General features: G+C 37.3%; 1 protein-coding gene across 1 annotated transcript in view; it reads left to right on the top strand.

The window, feature by feature from the left end:
- LOC124619708 (tetratricopeptide repeat protein 21B-like) overlaps positions 1–21,906 on the top strand; it is a 266,652-nt gene that overhangs the window by 79,091 nt on the left and 165,655 nt on the right. The window contains exons 5-7 of the mRNA XM_047146266.1: positions 1,515–1,750; positions 5,542–5,692; positions 17,309–17,503. Coding sequence (XP_047002222.1) covers positions 1,515–1,750; positions 5,542–5,692; positions 17,309–17,503 — 582 coding nt within the window. The remainder of the gene's footprint in view (positions 1–1,514; positions 1,751–5,541; positions 5,693–17,308; positions 17,504–21,906) is intronic.

The following is a 21,906-nucleotide window of genomic DNA, read 5'->3' as shown; positions in this document are numbered from 1 at the left end:
ATCCATTCTGTGAGAGTCACCTTTCAAGTTTTTACAAATGAACAGTAGATGGTGCTGTTGAGATGTGACATTACCCTAGTTTTAAAATTTGTCCTTCGTTATTGTTAAAACAATGGTGGCTCAGAAATTGGCACAGAAAAAAGATAAGTTCATTGTTTACAGGGAGTGTCTAAAAATACAATGTTGTGAAGTTTTCGTTGGCTGGTGTATTACAATTTTTGTAAAGGCCTAACTCTGCAACAAAATCTGTACATGCTTTATTCAACTTTCATTAATCAGTCTCCTTCAGGAAAGAATGTTTTCAAGTGCTTTGCTGAATAATGCCTTGGTTGTGTTTCCATAACTGATGAATTTTTGTAAACTTTTTGAATAATGGAAAGACTGAAGGTAGCAACATAGTTGAGATGTTAAGTTGTTGATAGGGACATGAACAGGACTGAAACTATTTCAAAGTTTCCAGACTATGTTCATCTTCAGAGATAATTACAAGATACACATGCAAAACACACACACACACATCAAAATCGTACTGGTACTGCAGCTTGACCGGTACAAGTCATCGTAGTGTTTGGAACTGGTGAGAGGAGGAAAGAAGTTGGGAGGATTGGAGAGAAGGGTGACTGTCAGTTGGGAGATGGAGATAATATCCAGCACACAGGACAGAAATGTTGCACTATTGAGTTGCCTGTGATGCACAGTGATGTGGAGGAGTTCTTTGGGAGAGCCAGATAGAACGGAGGAAGGGACTGTAGAAATGAGGCTGCATATGTGGATCGAGTAAAGTATGAGGCGTGCAAGTTGACGTGGGACTGATGGTATCAGATGTATTTGTAGTATTTTGTTAATAAACCAGACTATAAATATTTTATAATTATGTATTCATCTGATCAGCCCCTGTCTTATAACCACATTATTCTTTGAAGACGGATATGTAATATTGCTACTTTTTGTCTCTCCCTGTCTCTGTCTCTCTCTCTCTCACACTCTCTGTTGGGTTTGAAAGACTTAAAGAGTGCATGTGACACTTTGTCACTTGTGTACACATTTTCATTTCTGTTTATTATAATTCTTGCTGCTGTTGTATGGATTAACCTACAGATTTGCAGTCTTGAGCCTTTATCTACACGTTTGCTGTTACTGACAGCCACATTAATTGTTATCTATAAGAGCTTCTCATCTGTTTCAGTATACTTAACATATTTAATTTAGTATCAAAACGTGAAGCTATGTTAATTGTTTTATGTATGTGACTTAAGCTTCAGTTGCTTACAGAATGAAAGTACTCAAAAAATTACTAAAAGTGGTGTCACATAATCATCTTCATTTAAGTGCCATCATCACTGATAGCATCAATGCAAATGTTGTTATAGAATATAAAATATTGTAATTGTAGTCAAAATATGTGCAATTTTTACAAAAGGAGAGCTTGTTGTACATGATAATGTTATTTAATGTGTGTGTTAGAAAATTTTTTTGATTGTAACCGGCACGTATTCCATTTATGAATGTTATAGATGGTGGTGGCATTGTGTCGGGATGGTGACTGTGAAGGCACAGCTGCAGGGTTACAGCAGTACATGTCAGAACTTGAGCGCCGTGAGCCAAGAGGAGCAAAGCTGATGTTAGAAGCTGCACAACTATTTTCAAGATGTTGTGGACGTAACAGAACTGTTCTGGCGGAGACTCGACATCTTGTTGAAAAGGCTGCACAACTGCGACCTGGTATTGATGCTGCATGCGAACTTGGAAGGCAAGCTGCAGTGAATGACTTTCAAGCATGACACATATGCTCCACGTAATTAATATGAGGAGTAAACATAGCCACTCACTGTATAGGTGAGGCATCAAGTGCTCAAAAGCCACTTAAGCAATACTCAAATCATTGCTAAGCTTTCGGGCAGTGTTCTTCCTCAGAGCAAACTTCTTTCTGAGGAGTAACAATGTCCATAAGCTTTGCAGTGATTTCAGTGTTATTTATGCGTGTGTTGACTGCTCAGTCTCTCAGCTATTGGTGAGTGTTTGTCCTTACTCCTTCCATTGTTTGTACTCCATCCAGGACTTTGCAGTATCATAATAATATGTTTCCCATGTTAATCAGAGATGCACAACACATTTGTAAACCAATTAAACGTGATATGCAAACATGCTTTTGATATATCCAGGACTTTGAAATGTGTATATTAATACAAAACTGTATGTCACAGTAGTTAAAGGTAGTGGACTCAGGTGTAATTGTATCCTAAACATTGTGTGCCCACTGAGTGAGTTTGTACAATAATTAGAATAGTGTAATTACATTATACATTCACTGTGAATTATGTTTTCCATGGTTTCCCTGTAACATGCCAATCAAATATGAAGGGGATACCTTCAGCAAGTTCATGTCTGACTGCTCTCTCCATCACCTCTAAGTGTACAAATACCATGTACAGATCAGTACTGGGCAAGCAAGCACAGCTTTCTTGTGGGTCTGTATATGTCACTTTTTACTTGTTGCATTCTTTTTATTGCACTCATGCATTCTTTTATGAATCTTACTTCTTATTTTATTAATTTCACTTACTTCTGCTGCAGTATGCACTATTGCCATGGTATTGTGCAGTCTGTTATCCTTGATATTTGAGTGACTTAAATATTACTGTACTCATTTCCAATTAATTCCACCAATATTTATACCAACTGGATCGCCTTTATTTTTGAGAGATCAAGAATAATTTCTCCTTTGGTGTTGTGTGGTTGAATAAGACAACTTTTAGCATTTTAAGTGTGTTAATTTATCATTGTTGTTTCTCAGTTGTGTTACTTTCCATATGAGAACATGAAATTCCATAAAGGTCAGGGGATAATGCATTTATGTCATAAGTGGGACACAGTTTAAAGCTAGAAAAGCCCTGATCACGATTAGTGCAGAAGAACATTTCAAAATGTCAGCCATTGAGCTGACAAAATTTGACATCCATAAGAAGTTAATCATTTTATGTGTGTACCAAGTGATACTCTGAGATGAAAAGGTTGGCACAAGAGAGGAATTTGTGGTTGGCCACGGTCACTCACCTAGTGGCAATGGGGACATCCTTTTTAACATAGCATCAAAAATCCTGGACATAGTCTAATTTCACGAAACTAACATAATCTTATATTGAGATGTTAATGTAAATGTGAGCATTACAGATGAAATTGGAAACAACTTCAAAAACATTTTGAATACTTTTGAAGTGGCACAAATGGTAAGTACTGCTTCAAGCATAACGTATTCAGCATCACCCTTAAACGTGTATTTTCCTGTATCACTGAGGAAAACTGCAGCACAAGATCTTGGCCTGTTGGATTATTTCTGGCAGATAATAAAACTGAAGACTGGCTTGGAAAATCTCACAAAACTGTGCATCACAAAATAACCTTGAAATCAAAAGTACATACTTTTTGAAGGGTACCAGCAAACCAAACGTGCAATGAAGTGTATAGAGAATCCAATCCACACACCATGAAAACTAATTTTTGAGGAGACATTTCCAAAAGTGATCTCTTCAGCAGTAGCAGTGGCAGCAGCTGATAATAACGAAAATAAATAAATTACTACAGTTATTTGAAAGTCCTCCATAACATTTAAATATTTTAGCTTCTTATGAAAATGTTACATTTATCCGTAGTGACTAATTTGTAATCGTGGCTACAAAAATATATACAGGAAAGTAGTGCTTGCTGGAAAAAAGACAAAATAATATATAATGCAAAAAATAAAAATTAAGTAACAAGTGACATCACTAAAGAAGAAGCTGGGAAAGGTGCATACAGTTATACATAATCTAAGGGGAGTGATGTGTGGTGCGTAGATAAATATAACAGAAAACAGTATTCACACTAGCTTTCAAGCTCTTATACTATTTCAAGTAGAAGTACACACAGCCACCCAAACAAACAGTCACAGCTGTGGCAGTGCTTGTTTGGATGTCTGTGTGATAGTATGTGTGAATGTGTGTAATTTTACAAGAAAAACAGCAAGTGCTCAGAAGATAGTGTGAATATTGTTGTCTGTTACATGTATCTATCATCATCAGCTCTAGGTGAGTGGTTGCTTTCTCTTATTTTATGTATTGTTGCAAACAGGAATTTCCGTTGTTGGAATACAAGTATAATATAATATACATATCAAAGATGGAAGTAGGTAATAAGACATCCACAGGAACTTTAAAACTGTGCAAGTGACTATTTTTTGGTATTGCAGCAAAATTTCCCTGTAAAAGACCAGAATTCCAGTAGAGAACACTATTCACTATAAAGAAGACACATCAAGTTGCAGACTGGCACATTTAAAAGACACTCATATGTAGCTTTCGGCCACAGCCTTTGTTGGTGAAGAGAGACACACACACACAACATTCACACACACACACACACACACACACACACACACACACACACACAAGTACCAGTGCTAACACCTCGGACCGGAATGCAACATCATGCAGGATGCAACGTGATGTATTCCGGCCTGATGCTGGAGTTGGCAGTCGTGTGCGCGTGAGGTGTGCTTGCTTGTGTGTGTGTGTGTGTGTGTGTGTGTGTGTGTGTGTGTGTGTGCACGCGCGCGCGCGCATGTTGCCCTTTACTGACATAGGCTGTGACCAAAAGCCACATTTCAGTGTTTTTTAATCGTGCCTGTCTGCAACTTGATGTGTCTTCTTTACAGTAAGTAGCAATATGTCTTTTCCTACATTGTTAACACTGAATATAAATAGCCAGAATGGGCTTTGGTTTAAACATGGAAACTACTTCTGTCACATTAAACATAAATCACTCAGTTCATAGCAGCATGATTCTTTTGTAGGGATCAAACGAATGATGCAGGGGCACACTTTTCATACTGCAGAAAAGACCATAATAATTATAACTAAAAGTAGAAGTAAGACTCAGTTTAAAGGACCGTTTAAAAAACTGATATCGTTACAGTGCTAAGCGAGTACATCTGCCAATCCACTGTGAACATCAGGAAAAACAGAAGCATGTCGTTAATGTCTCTATACTTTATCATGAAGCAAAAGTCAGTTTAGACTTGCATTTACAAGGAGAAATGCTTTTTGCCGGATAATCATACCTCCAAGAAATGTAGGGCAAAATGGTAATGCCTCACCAGCTTTGTGAGCTCACCATCCCACTCATCAAGAGGGGATGCTTACTCAGTTTTTGAGACAGACACAAGAGTAGACATAGAGATTTAACAGACACTTCACAGTGTGTTCATGATCTTGAACTCACCTGCAAGTATGTGTGGCAATAAGTGTTGAGGATCACAATGAAGAGTTTGTGTTAACTACCTAGCTTATTCCAAGTACACGTAAACAAAGTGGCTTCACTCACTATTGTATAAATTGAGTAGGATAGTGCACTTATTAAGACATTTGGTAGGATGGAGTTTCATGCTCTGTTCAACCACCTTGATTTGCTGGGTTGGTTCCTTTAACAAGGCTACTGCTGATCACCTGTCCTATCCTTGTCAATCACGTCTGTATATATTTATAAATCTGTACAACTGTGTTACAGACAGAGTTTTCTCAGTGGAAAACTAGCAGAAGCATTACGGCACTTCCGTGCTGCTACACGTGTTGACAACTCATCTTCAGCAGCCCTCACAGGTCTCAGTCGTTGCCAGATGGAGGAAGGAGGTGCCTCAGCTGAGCAGGCTGCACGACAGGTGATACAAGTTTTTGATTTTATTAGTACCAGTCATTAATTACAAGGTTTTACGTTAATCCTCTTATCTTATCAAATTAGGTATGCAACACTGATGTATCCAACCGTATTTCAAATGAAAAGTAGTGACAGATACTCACGTAAGCTTGATATGAGGTATGCAAAGATATATAACCTCTGCATTTGTGCCTTGTCCTTTGGTAGGTCAAGTCATCTCAAGAACAGCAGCAAGATATTTTGCTGAAATGTAATGGTGTAAGTGCTGTTAAAGTTCAAATTCCTCACCTGCATCTAATTTTCTTTGTCTGAGTCTCAGTTTGGTTTTCATAAAGGATTCTCAACTAAAAAAATTCACATATGATCTTACAGATGTCTTGAGAGAGCAAAAGACCAAAATGTATTCTATTGGTATATTTTGTGAGCTTACTAAAGCCTTTGATTGTGTGCACCATAAAATACTCCTGGGAAAACTGGAATGAACAGGGATGAAGACTTACCTTCATAACAGAAAGTAAAGGTTAACATTAACAAACTATTATCATTACTGAACCTACTTCAGTTCTCGATCCAGATAAATGGTTTTGTAATGATTTAAAAATCACAAAAACATAATCGATCAGTAGTCCAACTCAACCACACACTATACAGATGACACTTTAGCTGACGTACAGCTGGTTAACACACAAAGACTCACATTGCTGTTGTTATTATTATTATTATTATTATTAGTATTATTATTTATTTTATGGCCTTCATTGTAGCACCGTAGTAATTATACAAAGGTTTAAAAAAGGAGTTGTTCAGTAGTGCAATTGGTCCAATAATAGTTCAATAACACAGTGGTTATACAAAGACTTATTGTATTTTATTGTTATATAAATGATTTTTTGATCTTCTGTATGCCCAGTATTTTCATTCTTTCAGATATTTTTCTTTCTTTGTTTGAGGTCCCCATTCGTTTAGTCTTTTTATTGTTCTATGTTTGCAGTCTGGTTTGTGTGTTGCAGAACTTTGGTTTTGTCTGCTTTGTTTTTTAGGTCATCTACTGTAATTTGGAGTTCTCGTATATCTGACTTAATTTTTATAATTAATTTAATGTTGCCCTCACTATTCCACAATTTTTCTATTACTCCCTTACTCTTACAATATGTTGATTAAATTATATGCAACTGAGGATGATACAACAACAAAAGTTGAAGACTCTCATACTAATTTTTTTTCTGGTGTTTTCATTAGATTCCCAAAGAATGAGAGTGTGTCTTTGTGATCATTCTCATTACTGGTTCTTTTTTCTTATGTAGGCTACTGTTTCATTTGAAGATATTCTCCAATGCCCATTTACCTGGTATTGTGTAATCCTTATTACTCTTATTTCTGCCTGGAGTATTCTCCATATTTTTGCTTATTAGTAATTTTGAAGATGGATATAGCTGCATCTTTTATTTTTGGTAGAGTAACTGTTTTATGAGGTTTTAATTTTGCAGTTATCAATAGGATCATAACGTAATTTGGTTTGTTCAGTGTTTTATTCAGTTTGGCCATGTAGGTTTTTCATTTTGGTTGTATGTCCTGATTTCACTTAATTATTTACGTTTATAAACTGTTTTGATTTTCTGCTCTTCTATTGTAATTTTGCTTGCAAATGGTGGGTCGGTTAGCATAACCTCTGTTTTTTTTTCCAAATGGCATTCTAAGGCTGATTTTCTGTATTATTTCTTGTAGAAATTTAACTTTCTGCTTGGATTCTTGAACATTGGTGGCTAGGGGAACCAGATTACCACCAAATCTCAAGCAATTTAAACTTATATAATTTTTCGTGCTTCGATTTCTTATGTTCTTTAGGTTATCCTTGTACCATTCTCTCATTATATTTCCAGCGCACAGTTGATTTAGTATTGGTGACAGACAGCCACCTTGTCTTAAACCTGTTTTTATGAGGAATGGTCCAGAAATATCTCCTGTAAGCTCTACTTTTGATTTAGTGTTGGTTAGAATAAGTTCCACTGGTTTAATTAATTTAGATGAAGTCCTAGATTTCTTAGAATTTGTAGTATTGAGGATCTGTGGAGACAGTCGTGTGCATTCTTAAAGTCTACAAATATCATAGCCAGAGGTTTGTAGTATTTCCTGTAGTATGCCATAATTAATTTAAACTAATCATGACAAAAACATTTAATTGACTTTTGAACTGTGAAGAACCCAAGGAACTCTTAAAAATCAATGTAAATAACCAATATAAACCAAACCCAACAAATCAGACCCTCCAAATTTCCAAGAAGAAGAAAAAGCAATCAAAGGAGAAAAAAATTGTAAGGCATGTGGAGAATACCAGGTTGTTGTTGAAATGTGGAGATATCCTAAAGACACAGTGTAGAGCTCTTTACACGTGGCTCTAGCAAAAATTTGGATAACTGAATAATTCCTTGAACATTGGGAAAGTGGCCCTCATTCACCCACTACACAAGAAGGGGGATTCAATTCACTTTGGATAATGGCCATCCCCGGGGAATCCAATGAATCTGAAATTCTTAAGCCTTCCAGTCTTAAGTAGAGAATTTATATTGTGTGTTGCTATCGAGTTTATTTGCTTGTGATAATCTTCTTTCCTGGTTAGTGCACATTTGAGTGACTGAAAATGGTCTGATTCATTGCTGTCAATCATTGCTGTATTCTAGTTGGCTATCCACCGAATCTGACACAGCCTTTACATGTTGTTTTGGGCGGGATGGTGGTATTTTTTCTTTCTTTCTAAATGACATTTCCATGTTTGACTTTCGAAGGCCTTAGTTGAAGCAAGCTCCGATTTTACAACTATAGTTGCCAACCATAGACTCATATTATAAAATTTCATAAAGGCAGACATACCTGTTTCTTTAACTACATGTACTCCAAAATAGTATTTGTTGCTAATACTGAAAATCAGTACCAGTTAAACTCTGATTACAACCATACTACTGGCAACAAAGATAATTTTCGTTGTGACATGACGTAATATAAATGGACCTAAAGGGATTGATTTTGGTCGAGCACCTCATTTGAATTATGTGCGCTGTGGTTCAGAGGCCAGGGCAGTGCAGCTGTGATGGCTGACTGGAGAGTGTGTTGGCCCATAGAGTATCGTGACTGGGACCACGCAGAACTGTCAAGTCTGTCTGCTAACCGGATGTGATGTCGTGTCTGCCTGGCTGTGGTCACAAATAGATAAATAGCATTGTATATATTTGCAAACATCAAGCACAAACTATTGTAATTACAGTGAAGCACAATACACTGCCTTAAGGAGAAGAAAAAATGAAACAGTGGATAAATAGGTATATTATGATATGTAAGAGTCTAAGTTACAATACTGAGAATGTTCTTTTAAGGGAAATTTAGTAAATAATTAATAACTATTGTAATTTTACAATAGAGATTGACCTGACAGTTAGTAGTGCTTCTCGATACACATTGACTGAGCTAGTTACATGCTCTTTTACTTAAAGCATTAACTTTTGAGAAAAATTTTACTGGGCATTTGGTTACACTGCCCAACACGATGTTCTTTTCGGTGACTGCTTCACAGCTTGTGCCATCTGGATCCTTCCCACCAACACCAGCTTTTCTGAACTGCACAGATGGGAACTCTCCCTACCATATATCCTTCATTCTCGTAACCCTCCTTGCCTCAACATATGTTAATCGTTGTCCTTACCCACTTAACCCCACCCCTGTTCCAATTCTAGCACTACACAGCTCTCCGTTCCACCAACACACCCACAATCTGTTTACTTCTCACTTTTTCCCCTGCCCCCCCCCCCCCCACCCCACCCTCTGTCCCCTATTTAACCTCCTGACTGCACCTAGCTGCCCTACTCTCTTCCCACCTTGTCCCTGTATGCTACCACAAGCAGCACTTTACTGTACCCTATCCGTACCTTGCTGTTCCTCCTCGTTCCCACACCAGCCTCCTCCTTGCTCCCAACACCCAGTTGCTTCTTCCATTATGCACTGCTGCTTGCAGTTTGACCTTGGCTTCCAGAGATTGTGGTCATGTATGTGTGAGTTGTGTTTGTGTATGTGTGTGTGTTGTCTATTCTGATGAAGGTATGTGTCACTGAATGCTTTGTTTGACAGTCTTTTTGTTGAGCCTATCTGCGACTGAGCATCTCCACTGTATGGTGAGTAGCAACTATCCTTTTCATAATATTGTTATTATTCCATCCTGAATTTTCCATTGTTTGAGAGTCGCATTTTATTGTGTTAGTGTCGATTTGACGTGAGGTGTAAACAGTTCCTGTGTTTTCCAGTTATTTTATTTGTGTAGTGTGTTTGCTAACCATTATATTGGCGGCTTGAGCTATTTTTGTTCAACTTCCTTCATAGTTGAGTGTAAGGGGTGAATCGACATTAGGAGATTTAAAAAATTCAATTTTTTTATTGCCTAAATTGTTAGCTTAACCGTCAAAATTTCAAAGCGAAATTCTCATTTGTTTAGATTTTATGCGCATAGAATCGAGTGTACATAAATTATGGTGACATACTATCATATGATTTCTACGGATGAAAATCCTCAGCACGAGTATTGCCCAGAGGGAAAAGACAGCTGGTGCGAGTGGCAGATACGAACAGCCCTTGGAATGGACAGGGTGTATACAACCCGGGACAACCGGGAGATCCAGGAAAAACCCGGGAATTTTTTCATCTGGGAGAAAACCGGGAAAAACTTGGGAATTTTTTAGAATTCCGGGAATTTTTCATTGTTTTAGTTTTCAGTTAAATTTTTGTAACTTTGACTGGTAAAAACCAATACTCTAACAAAGAACATTACTGTATCTCACTGCTGCAGAATAATACTGCAGCAATAAAAAATGAACGAGAGAAAAAAACGAAAATAAAACCTAAGTTGCAAAGGAAATGCACCAATACAACAACAAAACACAGTGCTCATACAAGCGTCTGCTGACAGCAAAATGTGTCAAAGGCTTTAGGAAGCTATGCAATGTAACATAACAACGAATTGCCTCCGATAAGCGTGATGTCACAACTGTTTACATTAGATTCGTTTGAGCGGTTGCGAGTGAGCTTATGCGCATGTGCAGTTGAGTCGGGTATGAGTAGTACCTTCTACCGTTTCTGGCTACAGAAGTGTGGCAGTTACCTGTATAAGCAATAGCAGCAAGCAGCCAGATGCTATCCAGAAAAAATTTACTGGTGCGCCTAAGCTGCCAGATTCACATATGCGCAACAGGCCCGGAACTAGGGGCCAGGGGCAAACTGGGATATCTGCCCCAGGCAGCAGTTTCAGAGGGGGCAAATTCATATTATTGAGGAAAAAGACCTTTTTTCACAAACAAATTCTAATTTGATTTCTGAATGAATTACAAGTTGATTTTTTGAACGTGTGCATAGTGTACGTGATTTCTCTGCCGTGGGAATCTCTGTCGCAGCTAGAAATAAACTTTCCTGCAGACAAAGGGGACGGGTCTATACGAGCAGAGCGGAATGAAGTCGAACGGGTGAATGCCAATCACTTTTTATGCGGTTGACTGTGTTTGTAAACTATTAGCGTTGTTATAATTACTAGCGAATTCTACGGATTCAGACTACCAGAGTGGAAATAAACGACTAACAGGAATAACAGGCAACAAAGATCACGTATTGTCTTCTCTGTGTGTCCAAGAAAGTGAAGTTTTGACAGAAAATTTTTGGCCAGACCACTACACTACTAAGGGCCAGTTGTACAGTCCCCAGCTAGCAGCCGCTAAAGTTCTATTCTAGGAGTAGCACAGAAAACGTGTTGTACGAACACATTATAATGCCTAACCGGAGAATAAATGCGGGATAGCTAAAGCAGTGATTGTGGCAGAGTTAGTGAAGTTAACCAGAGAATAAGTTTTGACACTGGCAGGAATAGTTACAGAATTAGTAATGACAAGATTGTTTGTTAGAATGAGGAAGGAGAAGAAACGGACTTACACAAATTACGGAAGACTATGACGATTCCAAATTTATATACAAATTTCGTGCTACTACTTTTCGATCTCATGCTTCAGAAGCTAGAGAGTATGAATCAAATGTGAAACTATTTCCTAATATAAAACTTTTTGCTTGTAGTAGGCCTAATAGGAATTTGATATTGGTACTTCGTGAATTATATTCTGTTGTACTATGAAAGTGACCATTTGTGCCAAAACAGTCTCGTTTATTTGGTGTGTGTAACAGTTGCTGCAATATTAGGCCTCTTTCGTTTTCTCTAACAGACAGTGACAAAATACATGTAACCTGATCGAGGAACCACACCAGTCTTGGATACAATTTGTATTAACAAGTTTTCTAGTATTAGACAACGACATTTCATTTTTTCATGTAGCAAAACGTTGAAGAACTTCAATGACGTAATAGAGTCTTTCCCAGAAAAGAAAGTACGCCACATAAAGTGGTGGCAAGATTACATAGGGAGAGGGGGGGGGGGGGGGGGAAGCTAGGACATAAGGATTGAAGAAATGTGTACTGTCTTGCTTGTCTCGTTGTCTGTACTCGTTTTATGTATCCTATATTTAATTTTATGTCACACAGAACAGCAAGTTACTAGCTAATAGGCAGAAAAGACTGCAAATTTTCTGAAGAGTTCTTGTTCTGCTGGTTACAAATAATCTCATCCAGTGTTAATTGTGAGATTCTTTTTAAGAGGGGCAGGGTGTCAAACTGGCCGACTGCGAGCAGGAGAGGCGCCACAGGACATTTTAATTTCCACTGGCCTGAATATAGTTTGATGGCACCCATTACAAAATATTACATGTTTGAATTCCACAGAGAGAAATACAGAAACATACGATGGAAGAATGCTGTGTGAAGAGGCTTGGCACTGCACTTTGGCACACTTAAGACCAAATAACATGTGTTACGTTCCCTCTTCAGAAAGATATGCGCTACAAAATGAAGGTATTTTTGAAAATTCGATTTTTAAAATTTTTGGCGTCCTATCTCAAACGCTCGAGGGTGGGGTAGCGCCACTATCTAATGTTGCCCTGGTTTGGAAATATCGTAGATCCGGACCTGATGCACAGAGCAGTCTTAGTTGTAGTGGGCAGGTGGTAGTCTCCACGTGACCTGTGTTTACGTTGAGTGATTTTGCTGTTTCCTCTTCGTTTATTGCTCTCACGTCAAATGAAAACAAAACGGATTTCTGTGGCCGGGAGCTACCAAGTGAATTAAAATACATTCACATAATTACGGAAGGCTGAAATATGTTATTAATTTCAGTTTTTATTTTGTTGCCACATTTCTGACTGTCAGGTGTTAGTCGCCTTGCAGAACAGTGAAGTTATTGTTGTCGGTTTGTTAAAGAAATTTGACTTTTATTAATCTTTTCTGCTGAAGCAGTCAATTTATTTGAATCGAAATGTTGAATGCCACACTATTGGCTAGTTTCAACTGTTTGCTGCATTTCAAGTTCATGTTTTCATCTTCTAGCACGTATGGCATTAAGCCATAATAAAGAACCAAACATGAGATAATACAGTACTGGTACTCCAAGAAAATGTGCATCTGAATCTGGACATACGAATGTGCACTTTAAGCCAAATTATGCATTTTAGTATTGCTCCCAAAATTCCCATGCTCCTGGAGTATCCTCTAATGTCTTGTTTTTTTTTTTTTTTTTAATGACATAATGTAAGATCTTTTAATGTTTTGCACATACGAATATTATGGGCTTCGTGCGTTATCTTAGCTGCGTTAGAGCGGCGTCGCCTGTTATGTGGCGCTCTCTGGCAACTGCTGAAATGAATCTATTTCTAACAGGTCACGGGAAAATATTCTGAATGGTTGTTTGAAAAGCGTTACTTTAAAAGAAAATTCCCTTTTACGCAAGATGAACTCTGCGCGCGAATGTCCGATGAATTTCTTAAATCGCAGAGCGTTTGACTCTCATTCAAAAATCAAATCTTTGAGGACGACCGTTTAGAATATTTTCGAGCTTAGAAGATCAGACATTTATGTCGTTGTTAAAAATTTTACTGGCACATTTGTGTGATCTATCTTAAAGTGTAATACACGCAAAAAAGATCAACATTATGTGTGACAGCGTAGCTTCTCTGGCAGCTTATTAATTTTAGAGACCAATATTATACATGTAAGCTTTTCTTTTCTTGTAGCAACACTATGTATATTAATTTAAACCATTACCTTTTCCTATTTGTGTGTTCGCGCTACTTAACAGTGATGTTGCTATGGGCTGACTACATCACGTAACCTATGCTCTGAATATCCTCTGTCATTGGCTGGTGAGATCTCTTGACATGAGCTACGACTGGCTTTCAAAAGCGCATCACAGTCTCGATTTCAATCCTTCGGAAACTAACATGCAGTGTTAAGCAGAATTCAAATTTATACTTTCGTGCAATACGAAAATATGCAGTGTACATGTTGCTGCACACCAGACATCTTTCCAAAACGTGTTTTTTCCTCTGAGTTTCGTTTTCTAAAGTGCTGGAAAATTCTATGCTGGTGTATAAAACCACAACCATTGAAAGGATTGATAAGTTTTACAGTTCCGAGGGAAAGTATACTGTTACTTACCACGGAAAAAGTGTATTTTCATCTGGGAGAAAGTGTATTTTTAACCGGGAAATCCGGGAATTTTTTTTCCTCGTCCATGTATATGCCCTGAATGGAACATGAACCACACCCTACTCCATTGCACCCCCATGTACAGAAGGCAATTCTTCCAATATATGAAGATTTATCAAGGGATGAACTACTGCAGAGATGTTTAGGTTGCCACACACAAAAAGCAAATGAAAGTTTTAATTCCACTGTTTGGTGATTAACTCCATACTAAAAGTTGTTGAATTGGCACTGTATTTAGCAGCAGGCTTATTCAATGAAGGAAATTCATCCCTTCTGATGGTCATGAAGAAGGTAGGAATTGTAGTAGCCACGCAAAGCTTCAATTATGCTGAACAAATAGATAACCAGCGCGTTAGCCGGCAGAATCGACGTAGTTCGTTGGAATCAAAGGGAGGTCGGGAAGCTCGGAAAGCACTGCTGCAAGTGCAAAACAAAGCCCATGAGGAAGAAGGAGGATTGCTGGAATTGCATATTAATCGATAAGCATTTTACATTATTGTTAACTTTCTTGAATTCCGAGAATTTATTTTTCAAGTGCGTTTATCTCTAAATGAATTTTTGCACATTTGCATGCAGCCAACTCAAAAAGTATAGAAAATGAAAATTGATAGTATGATTCTTTATAAAATTACGAATTATATGAACCAACTAGTGATATGATATCAAGATTTTAAGGGTATTTTTCTTTGCATAATTAGAGGAAAAAAAATCATGGAAATCAAAGTAAATTGTTCTAACACCTGCTGCAAAATTTTTAAATTTGCATTATTTTCACTTGAATTGATGTTCATATTCTCTGGAAATATGTTATTAATGGAAAATCAAAACCTTTCGATTTCAGATGAAAATCGGAATGGCTACACTGCACGCAATTGGAGACCTATATTCACAACCTTCAGTGGACATCACAGCATAACTTTGTTATTTGTGGCTGAAATTATTCAAAAAAATTTGCAAAAACTGTTCAAAATATGAATGAAATGATGTCAAAATTTGATTAAATTCTAATCAATTCTTCCCACCCAAAAAAATCTCAAAAAATCAGTCAAACAGCCTCCTAATGTGATTCCCCCTTAAGGAGAAAAAAACTTTATGATGGAATTTGATTTGTAGTTGTGGAGCTTTAATTAGATTGCAGCACCTACATTCAACCAAACATTATTGACATCTGATTAATATGTCAATAATAATCTTATTTTTTTTAAAACTAAAGCAACAGTAAGTGGTTTTAGATAACATCCCCTAGACAATGACATCATCATGGCCGTTACATTTATATATAGGTTTATGACACATCATGTAGATTTTGCCTCCATGTTTAGTATTCAGAGCAGAGTTCTGTATGTGGATGCAACAATTTTCAAAAAATGATCATGAGACTTGAAGGAGGAACTGTGGAGCAAAACGTGATCAGATAATTTGTGATAAATATTTCTAGAAATTGTCTGATTAGATGGGTTAAAGGTTCCTATTGCTACATGAAAAAAGTGATGTTTATTGTTCACATGTTGCTGTTGCTGTAGTTGTTGATAACTGTTTAAGTGTAATTAACACCAATGTAATGTAGCAAGTATTAAGCTGGCAATGGAAGCTAAATGAGTATTTGATATAACTGTGGAAATAATAACTTCTTTCAATATAGTTGCAGTCCTGCTAATTGTACTATGTCATATTTAGCCTGGGAAGCACAAATAGCTCATAGCAATATAATGATAGTTAACTATCAATGCTATTTGAAAAAACTACTTCTCTTGGATATGTGTTCCATATCTCTGGATGTTCTTCATTATGGCATACGATGAATCAGTGAAATTGTGGTACTTGTTATTTGAGTTGCAGCATCTTTAAGCAGGCTGTATTTTGCACTACTTAATGTTAATCTTCACATGTGATTATTTTATTTTCTGATTTAGATCTTTCCAACAAATAGTTTCTACAAAGAGTTGAATTTCCAAAATGTTTTGAAACGGTAAACAAATCTTTAATAACTGAGGCACCATACCAAGTATTGTATAATTAGTTGTCACCAATTGATATAATAGACAAGTAATAAAAAGTATCTAATGGCCTAACAGTGACATTATCAATAAAATAACCTGCACAATCAGCTGACTCATAGATAGAAATTCCAATCTTATTTTTTACTTAATCTTTATTGATTTTCATTATTTCGTTGTGACATTCACTTAAGGAACATTTTCATAAGGTTGACAAACAGGGCACAGATTTGTCTGCATACTTCTCTGAAAACTGTCTTAATGTAGGATTCTGTAGGTTCCACAAAGGGAATTCAGCTTTAATAAAAGCTTCACATAAATTGAATGCAAACTGTGGTTTTTGACTCAACGTTGAAATTGCCGTTGGAAGCAAAGAAATCTTCTTCCCAGTAACCTTCAAAAGTGTGTTTTTGTGTTTGGTTCTGCTGATATGTTGATAAATGAAATATTTCTTTTCATGGTTCACTGACTGCTCACATATTTTGCCCAAAAGTATTTTACCATCAGTAGACAATTCGTCGGATCTGAAAGTATTACTGTAACTTTGCAATTTACTACATAAAGGAACACTGCATTTTATTAGCTAGCTTGCACAACAGCATCACAATGAAAATTGAAAGAAAGAGATATTTATAACGATACTCAAACCAGTCTTTAGCTCTGGCACTCATTATTGCTTTTGAATCCAACAGGATGAAAGAAATAGGAGGCCAAGTAAACACAAGTGATAAATTAAAACGCTTACCTACTGTCACCTCATTTTATGGCAATGATCATTGCTGTTTTTGATAAAGGAAGAAGAAATAATAAAAAAGCAAGAAAAGGCACTTGTTTTGGAAATCTGGCATTTATACAAAAAGGCATAAAACTGCAATGTTTCAGTCACAAAGATGTAAATTGTACAAATTCACATTCAGACTGAAGATAGATGTAACACATTTAAAAAGGCACTCTGCCAAAGTTCCAGTCTCTGTTAACGACTAAACCATATCTTCATGCACTTTTTTCAGGTGGAATTTCTCCATGAAATTCATCCATCTGCAGAAGTGTTATTCATGTCATCTCAAGCAGCTGCACTGAATGGTGATTTTAAAAATGCAATAAAAGAGCTAGATGAAGCTGTTGAAACACATTTTCGAACAGTACGTACAATGCCCTTTGGGACATCTTACTTGCGAGCTGTGGATCCAGATTTCCTAATACAGGTATATTTTTTTCACAAATCTTTTGGTGCTATAATTAATGCATTTTGAGAATAATTCCTGACTTGGGAGACTTGATCAGTTAAGTTTACTAACAGTGGTATTATTTGAAAGCTTCGTATGTAGACTGTAGCTATATGCGATATGGTTAAATTTTTTAACTGTTAAATGAGATACGATGTATTATTTGCAAATAAGATATGTTTGCCTCTCTTGTTATCTAAGTGAAGCGTCATTAGTTGCATGTACAAAGATATTAAGAGAGGAGGGGACTGCATCAAGTGACAAGGTGTTCATTTGTTTACGGATAGCTGCAGATTGTGAGTGTTTGCATTTAAACATAAGACCTATGGAGAGGTACTGGAAAAAAGACAATAAAAGGGTACGTGGTATAATTGAAGAAAGCGGAAGAGAAAGTAACAATAAGTATACAACCCTTTGTAATTAAGCATGTTCCATTTGCTAATTGAGTTATTTGTTACTTCAGACACCTGACTGTCTGTAAGAACAATTTATAGTAACGTTACTTAGCAATATATATCATTAAAAATATACCCTCACTTCCAGATTATCATATTTCTGTCAACTTTTGGGAAAACAAGACACTGCAAGGATTTCTGGGGCTGAAAATTGAAATTTTGTAGATGGTATATCAACAAAATTAATTGAGAAATGGGTACATCCATTAAATGGGAAAAATGAGGTAAAATATATTTTGATAAAACAAGCAACTTCATAAGTGAACATATCTATGGAAACTTGAGTTTCTGAAATGTAGTTTTAAGAAATTGAATTAAAAATGCCATTGCATAATCTACTGACAAAATCTTAGAGTACACTCTGAAATACAGATAATTTTGATTTCAAATCTTCTTTTTCAAAAACTGGGTCACTGCCTGTTCTTCTCATATATGTTGATTTCACCACTCACAGCTTCAGAGCTTCCTTTGTAGTAAGAATGGTGATACTTCTCTGCTATCACTTTTTGACATTGGATACATCAAAGAGGAGGTGATATCAAAATTTGATGTTGTAAAAACCATGTTTATATAACAGTGATTCAAATCTCCAAGTCATTGTTAGTAAGAATAGCTTTGCATTGGCATCTACGTGTAGTTTGAGATTCATTAGGAGCAGTATATACACAATCAAGTCACATTTTTATAATCAGCAGCTAACACCCAGACTTAACTGCCAGGTTGTAGCTAGGTAGTTAAGTGTTAGTGGATAGAGGGAGAGCCCTTCAGATGCAAGAAGGTGATGAATGTGTGGAGTCTGATAGAAAAAAATGCCTGTTGAGGAAGTTTCATCATGACCACCACTGTCAGTCTAAGAACTGAGTGGGAAAGAAAGCATTTGAAAGTGCTACTCATGTTCTTTTAACTGTTGCAATACACCTTTATCATGTGATACGTTGCTTAGTCTTGCTAGAAGATCAGCTCGTATTCTGTCAATAGCTGCATTGTGTTGACTCCTTAAAGCTAATTGACTGACATGCTGATGTTCATTCTTTTAATAAAGCTATAAATTGATCTCACAGAAAGATATATCCGTTTACAGTTGGCACATTTACAGTTGCAACTCTGCACACTGCAATGAAAAATTGGAGGTTTGTGTGCTGTCACACCTCATTGCCATTGGTGCTATTTTATTTTTATATTTATTTTAGTTAAACATTCCATAGATTCATTAGCACATTGTGAACACATGGATGAGGATTCAAAAGATGTATTTTATTACATATTTGTAGTTTATATAACATCAATTTTGATACAAATAATTCATAATTACATATAAAGATTAAAAAAGTACCCTAATTACGACATTATTATGAAAAGGATAGATTGCTACACACCATATAGAGGAGATGTTGATGTTGCAGACTGGCACAACAATAATACTGCTAAACATGTGAGCTTTCGGACAAAAGGCCTTCCTCTAAAGTAGACATCACACACACACTCACACAAGCAAAACTCACGCACACAACCATTGTCTCTGCCCATTGAGACCGGGCTGCAAGAAACTTCACATGACGGGAGAAGCAATCTTATTTGTGGGGGTAAGGAAGAGGCTTGGGGGGGGGGGGGGGAGCAGGGGAAGGATAGGAGGGTAGGGGTTAGGAGTGGGGGGAGGTATAATGCTTCTTGTGGGAGTATACAGGGATGTGCAGGGGACAGAGTAGGGCAGCTAGGTGCAGTCAGGAGGTTAGATGGGGGTTGAGGGTGGATGTGGAGGAGTGGAAAAGGAAAGAAGTAGAGGAGGAGCAGAAAAGATTGTGGGTGCACTGGTGGAATAGGAGTCTTTGTAGTGCTGGAGAGATAGTTTGTAGTGCTGTCGTTCACCCATGTATCCCCTTCCCTGCTCCCTCTACAGCACTACAAAGCCTTCTGTTCCACTAGCACACCCACAATGGTTTTTTCCCCCTCCTCTACTTCTCTCCATTCCACTCCTGCCCCCCCCCCCCTGACCCCCCTGTCAAATCTCCAAAATGCCCCTAGCTGTCCCACCCTGTCTCCACCATGTTCCTGTATGCTCCCACAAACAGCATTTCACCATCCCCACCCAACCCTGCTATCCCTCCTCTCCTCCCCATCCCAGCCTCCTACTTACCTCCACCACCCAGATTGCTTCTATCATCATGCACAGTTGCTCGCAGTCTGGCCTTGGTGGCCAGAGACAGTGGTCATGTGTGTGATAATTGTGCTTGCATGAATGTGTGTGTGTGTGTGTGTGTGTGTGTGTTGTCTACTTTAGAAGAAGGCCCTTTGGTCGAAAGCTCACGTGTTTAGTAGTCTTTTTGTAGTGCCTGTCTGCGGCTCACCATCTCCTCTATAAGTTGAGTAGCAGTCTACCCTTTTCGTAATATTGTCGTTATTCCATCCTGGATTTTCCTTGTTTGGACCTAATTATGAGTTTTAGAACATAATTAACAAATCACAAAAAGAGTCAGCTTTATTTATCTAGTAAGAAAGAATAGTATTGTGTATTGTAGTATGTAAACAAAATGTTTGATATAATGCAAACAAGGAGCACAAGAACAGCAAACTGGAATGTTTGGGAAGTGATCTGGGTGTGCCTTCACTAAAAAATTTGTCTAAAGAATAAAAAGCAACTATTTGTATCTTGTAGAGAATGATATATAGCATAATTCCATGACTTGTTAATCAAGAGTCATATCTGCAATGTCTCATTCTTCGAGAAGATGACATACTATGTTGTAGCGTCTTATAGATTACCCTGCTTATTCACAGTGGTGCCACTTGCCCATTCACAATATATTTTCATCACAGCGACAAGTACTCATGATTATTTTGAAATACGATAACCCATAGCTCAAACAATTATGACAATAGTGATAATAATTATTGATAATAATCCATTCTACCTCCTGAATTTGACAATATGTGATGTACCTTATGAGCTATGTGTTGTCAATATCATAATGGAATGTGACCTCAGTAATGTGATGACACAGTATTGCAAATTAATTGTTGGACTATTTAATGTGTGAAAGAAAAATTATGGAAAGAAAAATTGTGGGAATGAGGACAGATACATAGGGACTTCAGGAAGTAAGTTACACATGTTGTCCAATGCTAACATCTCTATGCAACAAGAACAGTGTATTGTCAGAAGAGTGTACAAGTTCTGAGTGTCCTGCATACCCAGTTGTGTTGCAGTATGGATAACAGGTGCATCACAGAGGTGTGACTGAAATGGCGTGGCCGTGTGACTGAAATGGCATGGGTGCTGGAAATATGCTCCAAAGTTGAAGAATGTGGGACAATAAACTGCTCACAAATTTTCCATGACATTCCGGCGAAATATAGACCAAATACAATGTCACATCCAGGCGTAGTTAAATGGTGCCAACAATTTGAAGCAGGCCGCACAGATGTGGGCAATGTTATTCAGGAAGTCCAGATCTTGTGTTATGCAATTTCCATATTTTTAGCAAGCTGAAAGAACAACTGGGGAAGGAGATCTTCCAACGATGAGGCTATACACACAGCAGTTCTTGAATTGCTCAGTGACAAAGGAGCGGATTTCTATTTTTAAGCAACTGAAACATTGGAATAATGTTCCGACTATTGTTTACAGAGACGTGGTGACTATGTTGAAAAATAATCTCCTGTACTTGTGTCACTTTGAAGTGTATTTCAGCATTCAATAAAAGTTTCTTGGCCTGCCATGATAATGTGTAACTTACCTTTTGAAGTCACCTTGTAGTAAAACTGTGTTATAGCAACATTATGTTTTAATGGGGGGGGGGTCATTCCATGTCAAGTGGCCTAAATTTAGACAAGCTCCCCACTCGACCATCTCCAATTTTGATGACTTTTTTACAGGATGTACATATAGATCTTACACGAAACACTGCCAAATTACAGCTTCATAAGTAG

Source organism: Schistocerca americana, chromosome 6 (genome assembly GCF_021461395.2).
Source record: "Schistocerca americana isolate TAMUIC-IGC-003095 chromosome 6, iqSchAmer2.1, whole genome shotgun sequence".
NCBI lineage: Eukaryota > Metazoa > Arthropoda > Insecta > Orthoptera > Acrididae > Schistocerca > Schistocerca americana.
Note: the sequence above shows the minus strand (reverse complement) of the source record. Positions and strands in the feature narration are given on the sequence as shown.